The sequence below is a fragment of the Tyto alba genome, unplaced genomic scaffold (genome assembly GCF_018691265.1).
Source record: "Tyto alba isolate M040663 unplaced genomic scaffold, T.alba_DEE_v4.0 Super-Scaffold_2, whole genome shotgun sequence".
Lineage (NCBI taxonomy): Eukaryota > Metazoa > Chordata > Aves > Strigiformes > Tytonidae > Tyto > Tyto alba.
Window position 1 is genome coordinate 31,986,314 of NW_024881282.1, and position 21,646 is coordinate 32,007,959.

At 52.6% G+C, this 21,646-nt stretch overlaps 2 protein-coding genes across 2 annotated transcripts; both read left to right on the top strand.

Annotated features, from left to right (window-relative positions):
* The first annotated feature begins 396 nt into the window (after window positions 1-396).
* HMOX1 (heme oxygenase 1) lies at window positions 397-6,893 on the top strand. The gene is made up of 5 exons (XM_032996890.2): window positions 397-617; window positions 941-1,061; window positions 3,430-3,921; window positions 4,532-4,640; window positions 6,157-6,893. Exons 1-5 carry the CDS (start codon window positions 586-588, stop codon window positions 6,291-6,293), a joined length of 891 nt encoding a protein of 296 aa, XP_032852781.1. The 5' UTR covers window positions 397-585; the 3' UTR covers window positions 6,294-6,893.
* A 3,009-nt stretch (window positions 6,894-9,902) lies between these two features.
* Window positions 9,903-19,875, top strand: MCM5 (minichromosome maintenance complex component 5). The gene is made up of 17 exons (XM_042793391.1): window positions 9,903-9,997; window positions 10,206-10,388; window positions 11,279-11,405; window positions 11,517-11,645; window positions 12,100-12,272; window positions 13,508-13,663; window positions 13,761-13,927; window positions 14,548-14,719; window positions 14,890-15,001; window positions 15,776-15,919; window positions 16,199-16,264; window positions 17,205-17,381; window positions 17,490-17,602; window positions 17,865-17,993; window positions 18,252-18,394; window positions 18,951-19,078; window positions 19,527-19,875. The coding sequence occupies exons 2-17, from the start codon at window positions 10,222-10,224 to the stop codon at window positions 19,626-19,628; spliced, it is 2,205 nt and encodes a 734-aa protein (XP_042649325.1). The 5' UTR covers window positions 9,903-9,997; window positions 10,206-10,221; the 3' UTR covers window positions 19,629-19,875.
* Window positions 19,876-21,646: the final 1,771 nt, after the last annotated feature.

Here is a 21,646-nt window from a genome sequence, read left to right on the forward strand (position 1 = left end):
AGCCCCGTGCAAGCGCAGGCGCTTGCAGCCCAGCGCTGGTGTGTGCGTGTGTGCCAGGGCAGCCGGATTACCCTGGGACACAGGCTGGGGTGTGGGGAGAGGAGGCTGCCCACCCTGCCCCAGGCTCTACCCCCCGTAAATCCACCCCTCCTTGCCGCTCCCCCCGCCGCTCCCAGCACAACGAGCAGCACCCCTCGCAGCAGCCGGGCTCGGCACGCGCCCTGAACGGGTCAGGGAGCCTGGCACCCTCGACGAGAAGTTGCTGGACATTCTCTTGCTCGTGCTTAGTTATTGAGAGGCATCAGGTGACTTCCTTCTGGTCCCTGGGGGGCTGCGGGCGAGGAGGGGGTGACTGCCACGCTGGAAAGGGAAACGCGGTTGCGTTGCCGAGGAGTTTGTGCTCACCCTGAGGTCAGCGGCTCGCAGCTCACGTGGCCGGGCTGTATAAAGCTGGATGTGGGAGCCAGGCTGCCCAGCTCAGAGCTTCGCTGTCCCGGGAGCAGGAGGGACGGGGGAAAGCACAGGCAACAACAACAGAAAAAGAAAACACCAGGGAAGGGGAGGAGTGAAACGACGTGGAGAAACATGGAAACGTCCAAGACACACAGCGCCGAAAGGTGAGAGCGGGACGGGGACGAGAGAGAAACCTTTTGCCATAATTGTGTTTCTCCCCTTGCTTTTAGGCATGCTGTTCCTGTTTCTGCTCTGCAGGGAACGGCGCGCTCCGGCTTTCACCCCTAGATGGGGTCTGTCAGTCTTCCTCGCTCGGGACAGCGTTGGGGTCGCTGGGGCCCCCCCGGTTCCCATCCACGGCTCTCGGGAACGCTCTGCTCCTTTTCCTGCCATCCCAGGCTCCCCCCTTTTTTCCCTAGAGAGCTAAGACCCGTTTTGCCAGAGGAGAGCGACAGTGCTGATACCCGTTTTGCTGCTCTTTCCCCAGCACGTCCAAGGACCTGTCAGAACTGATGAAGGAAGCTACCAAGGAGGTGCACGAGCAGGCAGAGAACACACCGTTCATGAAGAATTTCCAGAAGGGGCAAGTGTCGCTCCACGAGTTTAAGGTACTTCAGAGAGGCATTGCTTGGGGTTGGGGATTTCCTCGCCGGGAAATACATTGTTAGATCAGACTAGCCGCGCGGGGACTAAAGAGGGGAGGATGGGGATGGCACAAGGGAGGAGGTTCTTTGCACTGCAGCTGTCTGGTATCAGCATCTCCCATGCAAAACATGCTCTTCATCAAACTCCAGCACCCTAAGAGCTTACCAGCTCCTCTTGCAGAAGGCAGGACAGGACTGGGCATATCAGGACAGGCAGCCAAGCTGAAACAGGATAAAAAGACAAAAAGCTTGATGGGATTAATGCAATTGCTTTTCTCTCTCTTCATAAATGTCTGCATATTAATTATTGGCAATTGGCAATGGAGATAGGACTAGGTGCAAGATACTTGAGTGGCTGAAGTGCCAGAAAGAGGGAGAATACTAAATTTACAACACTCTGAGCAGCTACAGCTAGGAATAATGATGGAATGGTAAGAAAGGGAGGATGTGGGATCATCTCTGGCACTGAACTTTGCAGCGTTACAGCTGTCACTTGGGTTATTCCAGAGCTGAGATTGTGAACAATAATAACTAAAAGGCAGACTAAGTTTGAGCAAGCCATGTCTGCCGCCAGCAAGTAGGAGCCTGTTGCTTTTCCTAAGATAAAAGGTATTTTCAGGTATTGGTCTGCACCTAACCTGGCTAGATACGTGATTCCTGGGATCTGAGCCACATAACAAAGCCATGAGCAAAAACAAAGCACACACCTGGGCCAGAAATTCCTGGGAGGCTATAGGATGTGACGCATGGGCTTGCAAACAACAGCTAGTGATCCAACCTGTGGTTTAATTACTTTGTTGTTGAATTGTTCCTTGGCAAATAAATACACAAGAGTAGGAAAAAGACCACTTATTTCTGTCAGGTTGCATTCAGGATACTCAGTCAAGTATAAATTTAATCTCAGGTGCTGACTTCCTACTGTTAGAAATGCGGTATTGATCGGGCAGTGAACTTTGAGACAGGGTGGCAATATCGTTAAAAAGTCTGGCCTTCAGGAATACAGCTCAGTTTCTTAGAAGATATTTACATACTGTCAGGGGGAGTGAGATGTGATGTGCGTTTTAAAAAGTAGTGACAGTTTTCAAAAGCCACGTTTCTCATTAAGCCACTACCTGCCTCTGAAAGCAAACAGTCAAGTTGTATTTTCTTGATTTGTTATGCAATGTTCCCATATTTTGTTTCTTTTCCAGTAAGCTGGATAACAGGTTCTTGTTTAAAAACCTCCATTTTTGTTTACTCTCTTGGCAAACCTATATATTTGCCCTGACACGTGACTCCCCAGAATCTGAATATTTGTTTCCACAACAAGCCACTGCCCGTGTGCTTGTCAAAGTCCTGTTTGCTGGCACAGCGGGGAAAAGTTGAAACAGTAGTTCTTTTACTGCCAAACGGATTGCTTTGTGAGAGAGGAAACTGTTTTCTCTCCTGTCATCAGCATAATCCCGCTCCCCCCCATCTGACTCACCTGTACTGCAATACCTAAAATGTTTTACCCTTTGCTGCTGATAAGGGAATCCAGTGTAAGGAAGGGGTGGTGTAGATGTAAATGCAAATATAGCCTCTGAAAACAGAATGCCTGCGGAAGGAATGAACACTGCTAGATTGTCTTACACCACGTGGAAAAGCTGGCAGATAGAAGAAAGTATCGCCTAAACTGGGAAAAACAACAACAACAATGGTTTCAAATTAGAGAGGAGAACACACAGCCCCGCAGCGCTCCTTTACAAAGGCGTCTTTCAGAGGCAGGCTGTGCTTCCAGCCCCTCTTTTATCTTGTCTCCTCGGGGCCACTGAGGAGGCAACCCCACTTGCAAGTATGAATGAGAGTGGAGGTGCCTCAGCTTCCAGGATGGTGGGATGCCAACAGGATGAATATGTTGAAAAATAAACAGGGTGCGTCACTGTCTCGCAAGACCCCACAAAGGGAAGCCACATCTTGAAGCATTCAGATTTGAACAATGAAAATACAACTTGGGGAATACCCTCTCTATTGACCGAGGGAATGAGGAGAATAGACCGGGCACGATTGAATAGGGCTCCAGTTTCCATTACATTAAATCCCAAGACCTTTAACTTGAAGGTGAAGGCGGTGGCTTTTAAGGGCAGGTAAGACCAATATCTGCTTGAAAGGGCTTAGGTCTTACCTGATGCTGCCTCAAGCAGAAGGGGAAGGGCTAAACCATATCTGTATCCCATATGGGAAAGCTGCAACATCACAGATGTGCATGACTCGTACTGGGTGTGCCCATGAGTAATTTCTTTGTTGGACTTGTCCCCAAAACCTGAAGAACAGACAGATGCACCTGTAGCTCATCCTCTTCCTTCTCTTTCAGCTGGTTGCAGCATCCTTGTACTTCATCTACTCTGCTCTGGAGGAAGAGAGTGAGCGGAACAAGGACAAGCCGGTTTATGCCCCTGTGTATTTTCCGGCGGAGCTGCACCGGAAAGCTGCCTTGGAGCAAGACCTGGAGTACTTCTATGGCAGCAACTGGAGGGAAGAGATCCCATGTCCCGAGGCTACTCAGAAATATGTTGAGAGGCTCCACTACGTAGGCAAGAACCACCCAGAGCTCCTGGTGGCCCATGCCTACACTCGGTATTTGGGAGACCTGTCTGGGGGGCAGGTGCTAAAGAAAATTGCCCAAAAGGCCCTCCAGCTGCCCAGCACTGGAGAAGGGCTGGCTTTCTTCACCTTCGATGGAGTCTCCAACGCCACAAAGTTCAAGCAGCTCTATCGCTCCCGCATGAATGCCCTTGAGATGGATCTTGCCACTAAGAAAAGAGTCTTGGAGGAGGCCAAGAAAGCATTCCTGCTAAATATACAGGTGAGTAACAACCAGCCAGCCCTGCCTGCCCACACCCTCTCTGAAAGAAGATGATAGCTACACGGGAGAGGCAAAGCCAGTATTTCTGCTGTGGAGCCTATGGGATGTTGTCGATTAGGGCAAGCTAATCAGAGCTGTGCGGCTACATTTGTTCAACCTGGGAGCCTTTTAAAAGGCTGGTCTCTGAGAAGCTCTTCTCCCTCCCCCAGGGGCTGAATTCAGTCTCCTCCACGTGCTAGTATTCAGGTATGAATGAGGGCTTATACTGGGAGTGGAGATCACCACCTACCTGTCCCACCTCTGTAGCACAGCTCCACAGGTCCTCTGTGCACGATGACCAGATGCACAGGTACCTTCCTTCCCTTCCCATCAGAAGGTGGGCAATAGCCTTCTCCTGAGCTGCAAGCTTCAGGGAGAACCTGAAAAGTGAACAAGGAGTTTGGAAGACATGCTTTTGACCCCACAGGCAGATTATGTTCTGTGCAAAAAGTGCCAGGAGACCTGAACTGAAGGCTTGTGTCTTCCTCTAGTTCCTAAAGTTCCTGGGGGAGGGGATGCAGTGAAATAAGAAGAGGAGGCCACATAATGAGACAGTGTTCCCTCTCCTCAGGTGTTTGAGGCGCTGCAGGAGCTGGTGTCTAAGGGCCAGGAGAATGGTCACCCTGTGCAGCCAAAGGCAGAGCTTCGCACAAGGAACATTAATAAATCATATGAACACGGTAAGAAACTTCTAAGGGCAGGTGTTTAACATTGTCCCTTTGTGGTTTTTGTCTCCTCCCCTCCTCCACTCTTGCTTGCAAAAGCCGCTGAGAAGTGAGCTTGAGGTGCTTGCCCCATCTCTTCTCCAGCCGTCAGCAGGCACTGCAAGGAGAGGCACAGGCAGGTGCAAAGTTTCTTCGAGATGTGACAGAGCAAGGATGACACATGTGGGCTCTCCAGAAATCGTGGCAGTGAGGGAGCTTTACAAGAAGAGGTTCCCCTCTTCTCCTCTTAGGTTTTAACAAGTGTAAGTTTCATTCGCCGTCTGAGTTTCGACCACAGGGAAAACAGGCCTTGAGTTCACTGAAGCAAAGGTGACAAATTTGGGCCCCACAGATCAGCTGTGGTGCTGTGATGCTGACAGAAGGTTTTTCCAGACACACAGCCCTATCCAACAGCCTGTCCTTTCAGACTAAATCTCCCTCCGGTCACCTTCCTGCCTTCCAGAAGTATTTACTGAAACACTTCTGAAAGTGTGCTGGGTTTATAGCGAGCATTGTTCTGGATGGTGAAATGCAACCAGCTGGGAAGTGGGGATGTACAGGCTGCCCTTCAGTTTTGCAAAACTGAAAAAGCTCCACTACTGGCCAGCACCAATCCTGATCTGGGCAAAGACCAAGCAGCAGCTGCAAGCAGAAAAATCCCTTTTCACAGAGTCAGGGTTGTAACCAAGTGAGGAGCAGGCTCAGATGTTTACAGAGGGTGGTTTCCCTGATAATGTGTGATTCAAATAAAAAGCCTTTACGACCCACCCATTCTGAAACTAAAAGGGGTATTTTACGGTGCGTACTGGGTTGAACCACAGTTTTCCCATGGCAAAGAATGAAAAGCAAACCTTGTCTTGCGCATCTCTAGACAATGAAGCTTAAAGCAACTTCTTTAGGAAACGCAGTAAAAGTTCTCTGTGAAAATTTGCCGTGCCTCTCCCAGTACATTCATAAAAGTAAGTTTTTCAGAAAAGTTTGGTGTTCAATGGGGAATCCCATCCTGAAATTGTACTAGGAAAATTATTTGTCTGGAGTGCTAAGGACTAAATGTTTAAGGTCATTAGATGCCTAAGCAATTAAATCAATGAGAAGTAGGAGACAGAAAGCCTTTTAAAATTCTGGCTGAAGTATTTGGCTGTCTTCTGCACACATCAGGGGTTTGATGGAGCGGGGCAGTGCATTTCTAAGCCTGTAAGGAGACAAGGGAAGAGGCCGGTAGTCACATACAGGCAGAGGGGTTGTGAGCCTTTATGATTCCCAAGCCAAATCTGCTGCTTCCCTTCTTCACCTACCCCAGGAGAGCAGAACCTGATGCCACTGTTTCCCCCAGCCCAACTGAGCTCTGGGCTTCCTCCTTCTCCCCTTGACAACTCCAGCACGGTCTGCTCTGGTACTGAGGGGAGCAAGAGTGGCGTACTAGCAGCTTCTTGCCTCAACCTCTTCTCATCTGCTTTTTTTTTTTCTCTTTTTTCCTCCCTCTTTGACCTAGGTCCAGCGCCTGGGAAAGAAAGTGAGAGGACAAACAGGGGACACACAGACATGATGCCCATCACTCCCCTGGTGCGGTGGATCCTGGCGCTCAGCTTCCTCGCCATGACAGTAGCCGTGGGCTTATTTGCCATGTGAAAGAGCAGGACCTTCACCTTCCCTTAATGCCTTCTTCTCCCTGAACTAATCCAGCTTCCCCATTCCTTGTGAGAGAAATTCCACCCCCCCCCCCCCCCCCGACTGGGTACTGTGATCTTGGCTCTGCCACTAATATTAGGAGACTTTTCTCCCCAGAAATCAGAGTGCTGTAAGGGGGTTCAGGCAAAGTCTCCGCCGTGCTTGGTGTGAGCTCTTCTCAGAGATTAACTTTATCACCAAAATCTAAGGGTAGAAAAGGCTAAAAACACTGGCCAAGAGTTGTCGTTGCTTTACAGAGTGCCTGCAGAAATCCTACAGGATCAGATATGTGGCTTTAACATGTGTCTCTCCTCAGAAGTATGAAGCTTCCCAGAGCTCTGTTTGCTCAATGTTTTTATACTGCTAGGTAATACTGTGATCACTTTTTCAGTGGAGCCACACGGCTCCTGTGGGCTATAGACTGTTTTATATGACACTATGTTAATTCTTTTTCCAATCATTTTTGTTTTTTAAAAAGCAGAAGACGGTTGTTGAAGATACAGTGTTATTCTCTTGTCTGGTTATATAATTTATACACATAATAAACTTCAATGTAAAGTCTTCAGGCCTGGTGCTTCTTATTATTAAAGCCTTACCTGGGGAGAAAGGAGGTGTCTTTCTTTATCCCGGTTTTATGTCTTTTGGAGCTGCTGTCTCCACAGACATGACAACAGACGAAAGTGGGAGCTACCATCAGAGCCAGACTCCCCTCCCACTCAGTACTAACAATAACCTGTTACAAGCTGGGGCAGGTTTCTTCAGTTCCTACATGCTGGTCTCTATTTTGAGAAATGGCATGAAATTCTGTGAGTGTACAAAGTATCTGTAAGGGGTGGAAGCCATATATAAGAGCTGATTGCTATTTTATTAAAAGCAAAAAGTGATGGCACCTTCAGCTGGTCGAAACCAGGACAGCTTTCCCTGACCACTGCCAGCTAAGGGCTCCATTACCAGCTCGCCTCTGCAAGAACTTTAGCGTGAATCAGAAAAGCAAACACGTTCCCATCATCCAGAAATGAAATGCCCACTGGGTTTCGATCCTACAAGGCAGCTAAATGGGAGACTTCAAGCATGCAACTGCATGCCCTCACCTAGGTAACAAACCAACCCAATTTGCTCCCAGGACTCGGGCACACACGTGGCACTGCTAAAAGCACTCCAAACACACAGCACTGCCGGAGCAGCCCGTGCACGCAGCTTGCTCTCCTCCCCTTTTGCTGAGGCAGATCTGGAGGTCTGGCTTTCTGGCTAGCCACTGTTATGGCCACAGGCCCCATCTACTTTGGAGGATCCTCTAACACAGGACTCACTGCAGGAGAGGCTGCAGTTCAGGTATGGCACAGCAGGTACCAACAAGGCCCGTACCTCTCACCTCAGAGTCCTTTCCTCTTTCTACCATAAATCCTCTGTGATCAACCCGTCTCCATGATGCTGCCTCTTCTGGCTGTGACCTTATTCCCAAAGACTCACTTTCCTACCGATCTGTTTTAAAAACCAGCACTGAGCTTGCTCACAGATCAAGAATCAGAAGGCAGGTCCTGCTGAGAATAAGCAGTGGGAAAGAGGGGCTGACATTATTCTCAGGCTCTTATCTGATCTTATCCCTTCTGAAATCCCCTTTAATACTTCTCTACTTGCACCCATTTGCCAATCCTTGGTAGCAAAAATAGTTAATACTTAAAAAAAAAAGTCAGATGTTTGAAAAGCAGGGATATGAGTCTTGATAGCTATTCAAATACAAGAATTTATTCATTCATTCAAATTTATATTAAGTTCTACCTATTTAGTCCCTCTAACCCACCTCAACTAAATCACGTTCATTCAACCGTGACGAATGACTGAACATCCCAAACATACAAATAAATGCCCATGAGCTCAGAAATGCACTCTACCACACCCAGTCCCTCTCCACTGCCCACAGAGATTGTAACCATGACCTCACCTTAGGGAATCTGGATCCAGACTGACATCATCCCCTCCCTGCACATGGCAGAAGAAGTATGGTTGCTTTGAGTATCTCACAGCCGCTGTGCTATTGCACACTGAGTGACTTCAGCCTGAGCCTAGAGAAGTCTTCAGAGGTGAAGACTAAAGCTTTGCTTCTATTCATCTACGATCTTTATTAATATATCTGGTTTCTCCATAACATATAAGCTGGTTTCTCTGCAACAAGACAGTCTTTATTTCCCACCCGCTACAGTTAAAACCCCCCTTGCAACACACTACGCTTCCCAGCTTTGCCTTCATTTAGGATGCACACTATCACATTTCTGAAGGGCCAACATGCTTACCCAAGAACCTGCAGGCCTTCCCCCCAAACTTTAGTACTCGTCAGGTGAGAAGCACCCCCTGAGAACACATACCCTGAATCAGGGGCAGCCTGTCTGCAGGCCATCAGACTTGCTGCTCAACTGTTACCGGAAAGTGGTAATTAATTCAGTCTCTAAGACTCAATTTTGGAGTTTTAGAAAGCAGGCATTCTTTATTACAGCGCCAGACACACAGGGGAGAGCTCCTCCTGATGTGTGAGTGTGAAAATGGAATCAACAAACATTTAGACAACCTTAATCATACATATCCACTGCATTTTTATCATATTCATCACTTTTCCAGGAAGTCATTTGGCATATGTTAATGTCTCTTGCACATGTCAGCTGGAGTCTTCGGGTGGTCGTCGGGGGTCTTCAGATGAAGGCTCGTAGTCTTCTTCACTGTGTCTGCCAGCTGACCCTTACTGCTGCGCAAACTCAGTCCTGTGGTCCCGTACACCCTGTCCTTCAAGGACGGCCTGCTCTGGTTTTGTTGCTAATTTGCAGCATCTTTATGTTTCTTTGCACCTGCAACTACAAGGCCAAACCGCCTCCAGTAAGATTATTTATGAGTTCCTTATCCTACGGTTATTCTAACTATTCCTCAAAAGATCGGTATTTGTTCTGCAGCACAACTGCTAAATGGTTAAAACACCTTAAACTGATCTTAATCATTCTATTCCACAAAGATCTATTTCCTAATAATCTTACTTTGCGGGTATCACAACCACTGTCATCCCTGTGGGGCCTTGGCCAGCACCTGCCATTTCCCCACAGTACATCCCACCATGTCCAGTGGGTTTCTCCCCTGTCCTGCTCTCCGTGGCCATGAGGGCCGCACTGCACACGGGCCAGGCCAACGGCCAGGCCCCTCCTGCTCAGGCCCCACAGGCTCCAGCTGCTACAGCAGTAATTTATTTTATTCTCGGTAATTAATGCCTCCGCCTTGCGACCGGGCCTCGCACTCCCCGCCTGAGGGCAACTAACGCCCTCCCCCCACGCGCAATGGTTTCACCCGCGCGCACCACCCCCTCCCCTCCCCTCCCTCCGCGCAGCGCCACAATGGTCTCGCCCGACCGCCATTTCGCCTCCCTCCGCCTTTCTTCTCTCAGATTTCGCGCCAAACTGCGCCCGGCCGGCAGGGGGCGGAGCGCCCCGGCCAATCGGTAGCAGAGGCGACGCCGCGCGCTTCCTCTTGGGGCGGGGCGGGAGGGCGGCCGGGGCCCAATCCGCGGCGGCGCGCTGCGGCTGGGCCAATCGGAGTGCGCGGCGGCGCGCCCCGGGCAGCAGTTTGGTTTCCGCCGCGCGCCGTTTTTGCCGCGAAAAAGTTGGTGGTGTTTTCCCGCGGGCAGCGAGGTGCGGGGCGGGATGGGGGGGGGGGGGTGTCGTGCGTGGGGTATTTGGGGTTGGGGGGAGGAGGGCGGGGGCGGTGTGAGTGCGTGGGGCGCAGCGCGGCGCGGGGGGGGGGAGGGCAGGATCCCGTGGGGTGTTTGCTGCGAGGTAGGAGGGGGAAGAAGGGGGGAAGGTCGTGTTTGGGGATGACCGTGCGCTCTCGCCCCCGCAGGGGAGCGGCAGTCGCCATGTCCGGCTTCGACGACCCCGGCATTTACTACAGCGACAGCTTTGGGGGCGATGCGTCGGTGGACGAGGGGCAGGTTCGGAAGTCGCAGCTGCAGAAGCGGTTCAAGGAGTTTCTGCGCCAGTACCGGGTGGGCACGGACAGGACGGGCTTCACCTTCAAATACAGGTGCTGCTGTGACCCCTTTCCTCCATCTGTGCCTTACCCGCCCCTCTTTGCACATCCAGTCCGCTGTTAAACTCCCTCCTGCTGCGCACGCCCCAGATATGCCATAGCATGTCAGCTTTTCTCTTCCCATAAAGAGCCCTTTGTCAGTATAACAAGTGGTGTTGTTCCCATTTAACCTTATAGGAAAATTAAGGTCTGGTGTTCAGCGTTTTTAGGCAGCCAGCCAGTGGCAGAGGTAGCAATAGAGGGATCTGCACTGCCAGGCTTTTACCTAGTTCTGAAATTCAAGGTCTGTCTTCAAATTCTAGTGCTTTCTGCTCTGGAGTTTTGTCTGTATCCATGAAAATCAGTGTAGCTCTGTCCATGCGTGCCTTCTGAGGCTGTGAGGGTTCCTTGGAGATCCCTTTGCCTATGCAGCTTGAAGACACAAATGTGAGAGAGCATGGAGATGTATCATGCAAGGGCTGGGACAGTCTCACCTTTCATCTCTGAGTTTCATGCACACTGGCATTTTTAAGGAGAACATTGCCTGCTATGCTATTACTTTTTTTAAATCATATTTCAGGTATAATGGGTATTATCCTGTGTAGAAGTTTTTCAGTTGCCTATCTGGTCATGTACCTCTAGTAAACCATTAGTGCTATACTTTACTTTGCCACTGTAAGCACTGGTGTCCCTGGGCTTATGTCACATTTCAGAGTGGTTTGGGGTGAAAGATTTGCCTAGGTACCCCTACGCTTCACTTGGCACTCTCCTAATTTTCCCTCTTGGCTTTCCAAGCCAAGGACTCGCTGCAGAACATGCCTTCTCCGTTTTCTCCTTGTCGTGAGGTCACTGCGGGTGACTGGTGCTTTCTGCCCTGCAAACCTTTACCGCTTCCTGCCTTCCAGGGATGAGCTTAAACGGCACTATAACCTGAGTCAGTATTGGGTGGAGGTGGAGATGGAAGACTTGGCCAGCTTTGATGAAGATCTTGCTGACTATCTGTACAAGCAACCAGCGGAGCATCTGCAGCTGGTAAGGATGGAGGAGGTCTACAACCTGCCGTGCTGACACTGTCACATTGCGAGAGCCGCCCTGACGGTATATTGCAATATGCCCCTAATAGCCTAGGTCTTCCCTTTGTAGTTGGAAGAAGCAGCAAAAGAAGTCGCAGATGAGGTTACCCGTCCTCGCCCCTCAGGGGAGGAAACTCTCCAAGACATCCAGGTGATGTTGCGATCGGATGCCAACGCAGCCAACATCCGCAGCCTGAAGGTGAGGTCAATCGGCCGCCGGGGCGAGCAGCGAGGGGCAGGGCTTGCTTGTGTGTGGGTGTGATCGCAGGGAAGCTTTTGGTACTTAATTGCATAGTTCAGGACATAGCTTGTACAGTAATTTGCAAGCAGGGATACTCTGCAACTTAAATCGGACTGCAAAGAACTGTTATTGCTGGTTCCTGCGGGGACATTGTTGCTGTTAGTGATGTTCTGCATGGACTGTTTTGTCTTTTTCTCTTGCTTTGAAATCAGCATGACTTAAGTCATGCAACGTACCTCTACTACTGTAGAACAGAAGAGTGATGTTGTGCAGGCTTTTTCATTCTGGTACCTTAATCCCATGAATGTGGGAAGTGTAGCTAAGAAAGAGCTGTGTTTCTTTAACTTCTGTGGTTGCCCACCCATCCTCCGGTGATGGCTTTCTCACCTTTCCTTCACCTTTTCCTTTTCAGTCTGACCAGATGTCCCACCTTGTGAAGATCCCTGGGATTGTAATTGCAGCAACCCCTGTGAGAGCCAAAGCCACCAGAATAGCCATCCAGTGCCGCAGCTGCCGCAACACCATCAGCAACATTGCGGTGCGCCCGGGCCTGGAGGGTTACGCTCTCCCCAGGAAGTGCAACACGTAAGGACTGACATGGGGATGCATGCTTCAGGCTGGCGGGGGAAAAAAAAGGCTGTCCCCTCTCCTCCTGCTCCCCTTCCATCCCGTGCATGCTGCACAGATCCAGCTCCCTGTTGCGCGAGGCGGAAGCGTTTGCATTGCTCTCTGCCTCCTGCCCCTGTGCCTGCATGCACCCGTGGCTGGCAGGTTTTTGCTCCATCCATCTGTTGTCACACTGGTCATGACGCTGTGTGACCAGTGCTGCAAGCAGTGTTGAGCGACCATGGGAGTTGTTCTTATCTGTTCATTTCTGCCTCCAGCTGTCCCATAACGCTGTGTTAAGCTGCTGTCCTAACTTCTAACCTTTTACAAACTTCTTCTTTCCACGTTCCCCCTCCCCAAGGGTCTGTTTTGTGTTACCTTCTGCAGGGATGCTTTTCTACTAACCTTCAAATCCTGCTTTACAGCTCTTGATGCCCGTGCAAACCGTGAGCATTGGGCTGCCTCTGTGCTGCAGCTCCCATGCCAGCCGATCCTTGCAGGTTGTGTCTTTAGGCTTGTGCCTGCCAGTATTTATTTTCTGTGCCTTATCTCTAATGAAGTTTGAGGGGCCCCTGGGATAGGGATCATTCTTGCGTGTGGTCTGTACAGTACCTTGCTCCTGATCCTTGACTGCACGAGTGCATCTGCACTCTTTGTTAACCTCCCCAAAAGCCCTTCATGGAGTCAGGCATCAGTAGTGATGTACTGAGACAGCAGCAGGACGTGGAGGTGCTCCTTGTCTTGGAGAGCTTGTAGTCTAGCAAGGCAGATACATCTCAAGAGACTGGGAGGTTGATGGCAGCCTTGTCACATCGCTAATTGTTTTCTCACCAGAAACCACTTAACATTTGCTTCGTGCATGAGGTTATAACAAAAAATGCTCTGCCGTGTCACTGAGTCTGTACTGTTACCTTCTGTGCAATTAATGAATTGCCTTCCTCCCTGCTTTTAGCTAGCAGCAGGGAGGCAGGGAGAGTACTCAGACAAGTGTCACCCTGTCTTTGGCTTATTCTCGTGCCTGCTTTTGGCAGCTGTTGAAGACAAGACGGAGGGCCTGGTGAGCCTTTGGTTCTGCCCTGTGTGACTGCCCTTCTCACTTCTGGACACCACTCGGAGGGGCAGCTGCTCTGGGCTCCATCACCACTGTCCCCTCTACGGGGAGGGGGGTGGCTCTTGAGTGCCAGCAGCCTTCCCTGATTGATCTCTTTGCACAGAGAACAAGCCGGCCGCCCAAAGTGCCCGCTGGACCCCTATTTCATCATGCCAGACAAGTGCAAGTGTGTGGACTTCCAGGTCCTGAAGCTGCAGGAGTCCCCGGACGCCGTGCCGCACGGGGAGATGCCCCGGCACTTGCAGCTGTACTGCGACAGGTACCGGTGTGGTGACCCCCACTCTGACCCTGCTGGGTGCTGCTGGTGCCTTCCTTGCCCCTGCTACCACCCGCTGCTTTCCCCTTCCTCCTTTTAGGTACCTGTGTGACAAAGTTGTCCCAGGGAACAGAGTCACTATCATGGGCATCTACTCCATCAAGAAATCTGCCCAGACCAAGAACAGAAGCCGTGACAACGTGGGCGTGGGCATCCGAAGCGCTTACGTCCGCGTGGTGGGCATCCAGGTGGACGTGGAGGGCTCGGGTGAGGGCTGCTTTTGGTGCCCATCTGGTCTGTGGCAGTAGCCTGCTCTTGAGAGAACCCCCTTCTTGAACAGGGTGGTGCCTCAGCAAGGACTGTATGAAATCACGGTCCGGGTTCTTCCCTGCTGCTTATATAGCAGAGGGCTCAAGCCTGTCTGGGGGGCTAACTTGCCCTGGATGCTCTATAGTTGTGTCCCCTATGACTTTTTCTCAGTGATATTAAATGAAGACTCTTCAGCCTGAGTCCTCCTCCGGGGTATTTAAGTGCTTTTATCTTATCGATCTTAGTGGGATTCTGCTAAGCCATCCCTGAGGATCTGGGCTGAAGTCGATGGTTAAAATTGAGCTATGTATTTAAAACACGGTCCTGATTATAATTCTCCCTCTGGTTCCTCCGGAGTTTCTTTGCCCAAGATCCCAGTTTTTTTCCTACCAGCCTCTAAGGACACAGCCTGCCTTGCTGGGATAGCAAATGCCTCTCTACCCTTCCCACTTGGTGCCACTTGGCATATGATCTTCAGGAAAGGATTTTGGTGGTAGTGAGTGTGGGGGGAGTAGTGTCATTTACTTGAGAACATGCATTTGTTTGCTGCTGCATCGTTCTCCTCATTCCCTGCATAGGACACAGCTTTGCTGGCTCGGTGACCCCTCAAGAAGAGGAGGAACTTCGTCGCCTTGCCGCCATGCCCAACATCTATGAGACCATTGCCAAGAGCATCGCGCCCTCCATCTATGGCAGCACCGACATCAAGAAGGCCATTGCCTGCCTCTTATTTGGAGGCTCTCGCAAGAGGTGGGGAAAAATCAGCCTGGTGGAGAGTGAGTGGTGGCAGGGGTGTCGCTCGTCCTCGTACAGTCTCTGGCAGTGCTTCCAGCTGCCTGCCACTTGTCAGCAATGCTTGGTTATCAAAATAAAGGCTCACCGTCTCTCCTCCCTCTCTTCTTCCCACCCTGTCACTCCAGGCTCCCGGATGGGCTGACCCGCAGAGGAGACATCAACTTACTGATGCTGGGTGACCCCGGCACGGCCAAATCCCAGCTGCTGAAGTTTGTTGAGAAGTGTTCACCCATTGGGGTAGGTGGTTCGAGGTGCCTGCTGGTAGTGCAGCTCGTTTCTTCCTTCTGCTCCTTGTATGGCACCGAGGACCAAACCATCACAGCAGATTCCTGCCCGTGCACCCACAGCTAGGCTGGCTGGCAGGGGTGTGAACTGCCATTTCTAGTGCTAGCCTGGAAGAGGTGGGGTGCAGGACGGGGGACGAGGGAGGGAAGGGGAAGCAGGTAATGCCTTTCATTATGGTATGAGCCAGGCTATTTGCAGACGTCCAAAGACGTGACCGGTGCTGTTGTTTATTGTTGAGACTTCAATCAGTGGAGAGGCTGTCTGGTCAGGACAAATGAAGTTCACTGCATCTTGGGCACGGACCTCCAGGCTGAGCCCAGGCATTAAATTATATTTTCAGCTGTGTTTTCTTGTAGTCTCTAATAAGCTCAGCCTCTGACTGCATTGTTCCCTCGGGGGAGAAAACAAAGCTAATGCAGCAGCCCACCAAACAATGAATCATTCCCTGTTCTGCACTTAGTACTTGTATTCGTGTGTCTGTAAGCCTTCTGGTGCGTCACAGCTGCTTAGTCCGAGGCCTGGGACTAGGCAATAGCCTTGCTCTGTACCCAGCGGGTCTCCTTTTGGCATGTGCTGTGAGGGGTTTTCCTGGAGGTCCTCGTGTTTCCTCGGGCAGCTCTGGATTTTGGGGTGCGGGGGGGTGCTTTGTCCTCCAGCGGGAGCAGTGGGCTCCCGGTCCTGCAGCGGCTGACGCGTTGTCCCCTTCCTTGCCCTGCGTGCTGCTAGGTGTACACCTCTGGGAAAGGCAGCAGCGCCGCCGGCTTGACGGCCTCGGTGATCCGCGACCCTTCCTCCAGGAGTTTCTTCATGGAAGGGGGAGCCATGGTGCTGGCTGACGGGGGAGTGGTGTGCATCGATGAGTTCGACAAGGTACCTGTAGGGCTGCCTGCGCAGGGAGCAGGGAAGAGATCCCCTGGGCTGCCAGCTTCTCCCGGGAGAGCCCCGAGCTGCAGAAGAAAGGGCAGCTCTCCCGAGGCTGCCCCACTTTCTTTCAGGGAAGGTCATGGGATAGGGCTGCAGGGAAATTCAGGGAACTTTACCTCAGGGGTCAGCATCGGTGGGGGTGTCTGATGATGACTCTTTTTTTTTTTTTTTTTTTTTTTTTTTTTTCTTCCTCCTTGCCTCATTTCTCCCACCCCGGATGAGAAGATGCGGGAGGATGACCGTGTGGCCATTCACGAGGCCATGGAGCAGCAGACCATCTCCATTGCTAAGGTGAGGTGTGGGTGCATGTCGCTCTGAGCGGGGAGTCTGGCTTGCCATTGGGTTTCTGAGAGCCCAGCGACCGGTGCCAGGGATCATGCCTCTTTTGCCAGAATTGCCCATTTCAGAGTCTGGGCAGTGGTTTCTCTGATCTGAGAGCGGTCATCCCTGCCTGTAGGCTTTGGGTTGTCTTCTCTTAGGCAGCCTGAACTTCAGTAGGACTGAAACAAGCTCCCTGTGCTCTGCCTGTCCTCTGCTCCTCTAGATTTAGTAGTTCTGCTGATGTCCCTGTGTCACAGCCTGATATCACTTATTTTTCTTCCTTCCCAATATTCTCCACCCCCTCAGAAGATCTACAGAAACTGCCTGACATCCTGCTGCTAGGTATTCTCTCAAATCAGAGTTTCTTTTCATTTCCACTGCTCAACCTTTTCTGGTAGCACATCTGCTCCCTCCTGGTTGCTCTGGCTGCACTCTTTGGCTGTTCAATCCCTGGTAACCTAGCACCCACCACAGCTTTTCCTTGCTGGTCGCTCTTGCCCTGCTACCTGCAAACCTGTGCTTTGCCCCTGGGGCTGCCCAGGGGGATTCAGCCCCAGCCACCCAGTTTATAGCTCAACTCACAAACTTGGGGGCAGGACTTGTGTGTCCTTGCCCTTGACAGGAGGTTTTAAATTAAATTACTTAGTGCTCAAGTCTCAGCTGCAGCCAGTGTTCCTCCAGAAGGACATGTGGGTCCAGCCCCATTTGGTGCCTGTGCTGACCCCTCTCCAGCGCAGAACCATTACAGAGCAATTGGGTACTACTTAAGGGGTTTTATTTATATGCAAGTGGTTGAGGACAAGTCCTTACAAACTGCTTTGGACCTTTCCCTATGAGTTAATAGCCTTCTAGCCCTGCTGCGACATGGAAGCTGTCTTGACCCCATCCATTTCTCCTTTCCCCCCTGCAGGCAGGAATCACAACCACACTCAATTCACGCTGCTCAGTGCTGGCAGCTGCCAACTCCGTTTTCGGGCGCTGGGACGAGACCAAGGGCGAGGAGAACATTGATTTTATGCCCACCATCCTGTCCCGATTTGACATGATCTTCATCGTCAAGGATGAGCACAACGAGGAGCGAGACATGGTGGGTCAGGGAGCATGGGTGCAGCTGGGACTCGTGGTGCCCCTTTTTTCGGGAGGGGGAGGCAGGGGTGGGGTTTCTGCTGCCTGACTGCTTTTGCTGCTCTTCTAGACACTGGCCAAGCACGTGATGTCCTTACACGTGAGTGCCTTGACGCAGACCCAGGCTGTGGAGGGCGAGATCGAGCTGAACAAGCTGAAGAAGCTCATCTCCTTCTGTCGGACGTGAGTGAGAGGCGAGACTTTTTGGCAGTGCCCAGGCTGCAGGGTGGGAGGCGGTGGTGACAAGCAAACCGTGCAGCTTGATAGTTGCAAGTGCTCTTTCTGGGTGACCTTATTTTACCTCCTGCCTCGAAAAAAGGGAAGCGAGGGCAGCTCGCAGTGGTGCTGCAGCATAGCCCAAAGAAGTGAGGGGCACCCCGGGACACCCCTGCCCAGGGAACCCTCCCCCAGCAGCGCTGCCTCCAGCTCCTGTCCCCCCTTGCAGAAAGTGTGGCCCTCGGCTGTCGGCGGGGGCAGCAGAGAAGCTGAAGAACCGCTACATCCTGATGCGGAGCGGCACTCGCCAGCACGAGCAGGAGAGTGACCGTCGCTCCAGCATCCCCATCACCGTCCGGTGAGCGACCCTGCCCTCCTCACCCCGTTGGAACCCTTGGGGTTGGGGTTGCGTTGCTGGGAGTCACCTGGGGTAGCCCAGGAAGGGGGTTAGTGGGGTCCTGAGGCTTGGGAGGAGCCCCCCTGTGAACAGGGCAACACCGGAGGTGCTGCACGGGGGCAGGAGATGCCTGGAGTGGTGGAGGTGGGGGCATCAGGGGTAAGGAGAAGGCCCCTCGGAGGGGCAGTAGAAAGCAAGGAACATCTCCTTTGGCCGCAGGCAGCTGGAGGCCATTGTGCGCATCGCCGAGTCCCTGGGGAAGATGAAGCTTCAGCCCTTCGCCACCGAGGCGGACGTTGAGGAGGCCTTGCGGCTCTTCCAGGTGTCCACGCTCGATGCAGCCATGTCAGGCAGCCTGTCAGGTGAGCGGGCGATGCTCTGTGCAGGTGGCAAGGAGAGAGGAGCTCCCCTCCCGGGACCAAGCTGGCAGGGGCAGGGGGTGCTACCAGACACCCCTTGGGCAGGTGCTGGACCTGCTTTCTGAGCAAAGGCAAAGCAATGCCTGTGGCAGCAAGGGACTGTCACGGCCCTGGGCTGTGGCTCACAGGGAGAGCAACAGCAAAGGACACCGAGGGTCTCCACCCATGCTGGGCAAGGGAGGGATGGCCACTTGTGGTCCCAAGGGCAGCATCCAGTGCTGGAGGTGTTTCCCCAACCTGTTTGTCATCTAACCTCTTCTCTGTGGGGGTGGAGACAGTGTTTCCTTGGGAGGCGGTGCAACACGAAGGGTTTCCAGGAAGCTCCAGCAGTCAGGCCCACGTTCAGCAGTGTCTTTGAAGCTCCACAACCTTTGGTGGTGGGTTTGCTGATGGGTTCCCTGAAGTCTCTGAGATATGCAGGTGTCGTGGGAGATGGGCACTCTGGCTTTGAGAAGGACATCTGGGCCATGCGGAGAGCTTACACAGCCTCTCCCCACAGGGGCAGAAGGCTTCACGACCCAGGAGGACCAAGAGATGCTGTCCCGCATTGAGAAGCAGCTCAAGCGCCGCTTTGCCATCGGCTCTCAGGTGTCAGAACACAGCATCGTCCAGGACTTCATGCGGCAGGTGGGCCGGGGATGCTGCAGAGGGTTGGGCTGTGAAACCAGGTGCCCCAGGCTGCTGCTTGGGGGCTGAAACCTAATTGCCCAAAAGGTGGCTGGAGGGCCTTTTGGTCGCATTTGTTTTTGAAGTTGTTTGTAGGGAGTGGTGTGCAATGTGATTGCAGGGTTCGAGGGGGAGTGAGGCAAGACTTAATTTTTCTGCAAAAAGCACTGGTGTTTGGGGCTGTTAGGTAGTTTGGGATCCTACCCTTGAAACCAGAACCGCTTGATTTGTGATACTGGCTGCAGTCAGACCTGAAATAGTGAAAGGGGAAAGGAGCATCAGCACCCGGTGCCACCGAGCTCCCTCCCTCGGAAGAGGCACGGCCAGACTTCAGCTGTGGTTGCACGTTCCCACTGAGCTCTGACCTTTTCCCTGCTGGCTCATCTCCCCCTGCTCTCCCTTTTTCCAGAAATACCCAGAACACGCCATCTACAAGGTGCTGCAGCTGATGATGCGGCGGGGGGAGATCCAGCACCGCATGCAACGCAAAGTCCTCTACCGCATCAAGTGACCTCCCCGTCCCACGCACGGAGAGGGGGCTGCTGCTGCCTGACGCCTGCCCAGCTGTGGGCAGAAGGCCCGGTGGGGTCAGCGTCTGCTCCCAGAAGAAACTTTTCCTGGAGGAGCCAGACAGTCCAGAGCCTCCCTCTTGAACCAGGGTTTGGGGCAGTCAGGGAGCTCTGTCCCTGTGTCACGTCAATGTTACTTTGAACTCCAAAAGCTTTTAGTTTATATTAAAATAAAAACTGGTAGCAGTAGCCCAGTGTCTTTGGCCTGGAGGGACAGAGGGGATGCATCCCCTCCCCTGTTGGAGGTGGTGCAGCATTTTGTTTGGTAAAGCATCCCTCCTGCTCACCCCGTGTTACCCACTGGCCCTCGCCCACCCTGGCGGCTTGAGGCAAGATGCAGACCTGTGGGCAGAACCAGCAGCCCTGAAGGCAGAAACTCATTTCTCACTCGGGGTTTGATCTGTCTGTTAAGGCATAAATCCTGTTGGGCTCAGCGGTGCAGGAAGCACCTTACCCAGTCACAGCATGCAGGCTCCCACCATCCGCCTTGCCTACCAGTGGCAGGAGGGAAATGACCTGCTCTTCCTTTCTTCCAAGGCGCTCTTTGCTTATTCCTCCTTCCCATCTCTCAGGGCTGTGGTAGGCAAACGCTTTACCCCACCACAGATGGGTGAAAGCCTTGCTGGAGGTGTCAGCAGAACCCCCTGCTTCCCTCGGGTAAAGCACTGCCAGGTGAGGATGGGGATGCAGAGCAATGTCCAAGAGCTGTTTGCTGCCCTCCCCCTACCTCCTAACACCTTGTTTGTGTGCTGACAGCCGTGGGGAGGGATGTCCCACTCTCCAGGAGCCTCCTGGGCTCTCTGCCCTGGGCTGCTCTTGTGCAGCCCCCTTGCCCATCTGCGTTTGCTGTGTGACCTTGCACTTGTCAAACCCTGGAGGTTTTTGTAATTTCTAGTAAATTAGTATCGGTCCTCTTAAGTGTCCTCCCAAAGATGTGAGGTACGGATAGATGCCTGCCCTCAGCAGCTCAGCTCTGCGAGGGCGCTGGTGGGGGACTCTGAAGACGGTGCAGGGCTGGGCACTGCAGGCACACAAAGCAGGTTCTGGAGAGGCTGCTGCCGTGTCTGCGAGTGACCTTCAGGCTGCAAGACACATCCCAGGAGAGGCTTCCTTAGGAAAAGAGACGTTTGGGGCCAGCAGAGGGTACCAGAGCCTTGAGGATGCTGGGCTGTGACGCTGCACACAGTGCTGCCTCCTCCTCTGAGGGGGGAAACCTCGGGGTCCCTTTGGGCTGGGGTGGTGGGGTGCAGGGTATGCCCAGCCTGGCAGCTGTCCCGCAAGGACTGGGCTCCCCTGCAACCCATGGGGACGGAACGGTATCCCTGTTTGCTTCTGCTTAAGTGTTTTGAGAGGTGCATGGTGCACCCGACACGGCTGGAGCTGGTTATGGAGTCGGGGGGCCCATCTGCAGGGGATGTGGTGGTGGTGGTTGACAAGATGGACTGCACTTTGGAGAAACAGCCTCCTGCTCTTTGTCCTCCAGCTTTTCAGACAGCTTTTCCCCAAGCTTTGGGGAGAGCTGGAGGGGAGAGGAGTCTGTCCTGAAGGCTCCCTGCAGGGCTGGGTCTCTGGAAAGCTTGCACAGGTGACTTTATCAACCCATATTTTTGCAGGTGTCAGGTACCTCCCGGGGCTTTCTGGAGCAAGAAATGCTGGGGCAAAAGCAGGCACCCTTCTTTTCCTTTTAAAAAAGAGACGCCTTCTCTCCTCACACTGCTTCAAGGCTGGGGAGACAGCTGCCCTGAGCTGCTGCTCCGCAGAGAAGGTCAGCTCCATGGATGAGGAATAAATGGAAGTGAGAATAGCAGGGCAAGAACCCCGCCTGGAGACTGAACTTCCCCAGACTGCCAGTGTCTGTTTGAAAGCATCCCACCCCCTTCACAAGCTCCCATGCCCCTGGTCAGGCACTTGATATTTTACCATCAAGAGGTGGCCCATAAGAGCAGGGTCAACACTACCT

Bases quoted from the DNA above. Each gene is read 5' to 3' on its own strand.
- HMOX1 (XM_032996890.2), top strand. From the start codon at position 586: ATGGAAACGTCCAAGACACACAGCGCCGAAAG. The intron at 3,922-4,531 runs GTGAGTAACAAC...CCCTCTCCTCAG, and splicing joins CATTCCTGCTAAATATACAG to GTGTTTGAGGCGCTGCAGGA. The intron at 4,641-6,156 runs GTAAGAAACTTC...TCTTTGACCTAG, and splicing joins TAATAAATCATATGAACACG to GTCCAGCGCCTGGGAAAGAA.
- MCM5 (XM_042793391.1), top strand. From the start codon at position 10,222: ATGTCCGGCTTCGACGACCCCGGCATTTACTACAGCGACAGCTTTGGG. The intron at 11,406-11,516 runs GTAAGGATGGAG...TTCCCTTTGTAG, and splicing joins CAGCGGAGCATCTGCAGCTG to TTGGAAGAAGCAGCAAAAGA. The intron at 11,646-12,099 runs GTGAGGTCAATC...TTTCCTTTTCAG, and splicing joins CCAACATCCGCAGCCTGAAG to TCTGACCAGATGTCCCACCT.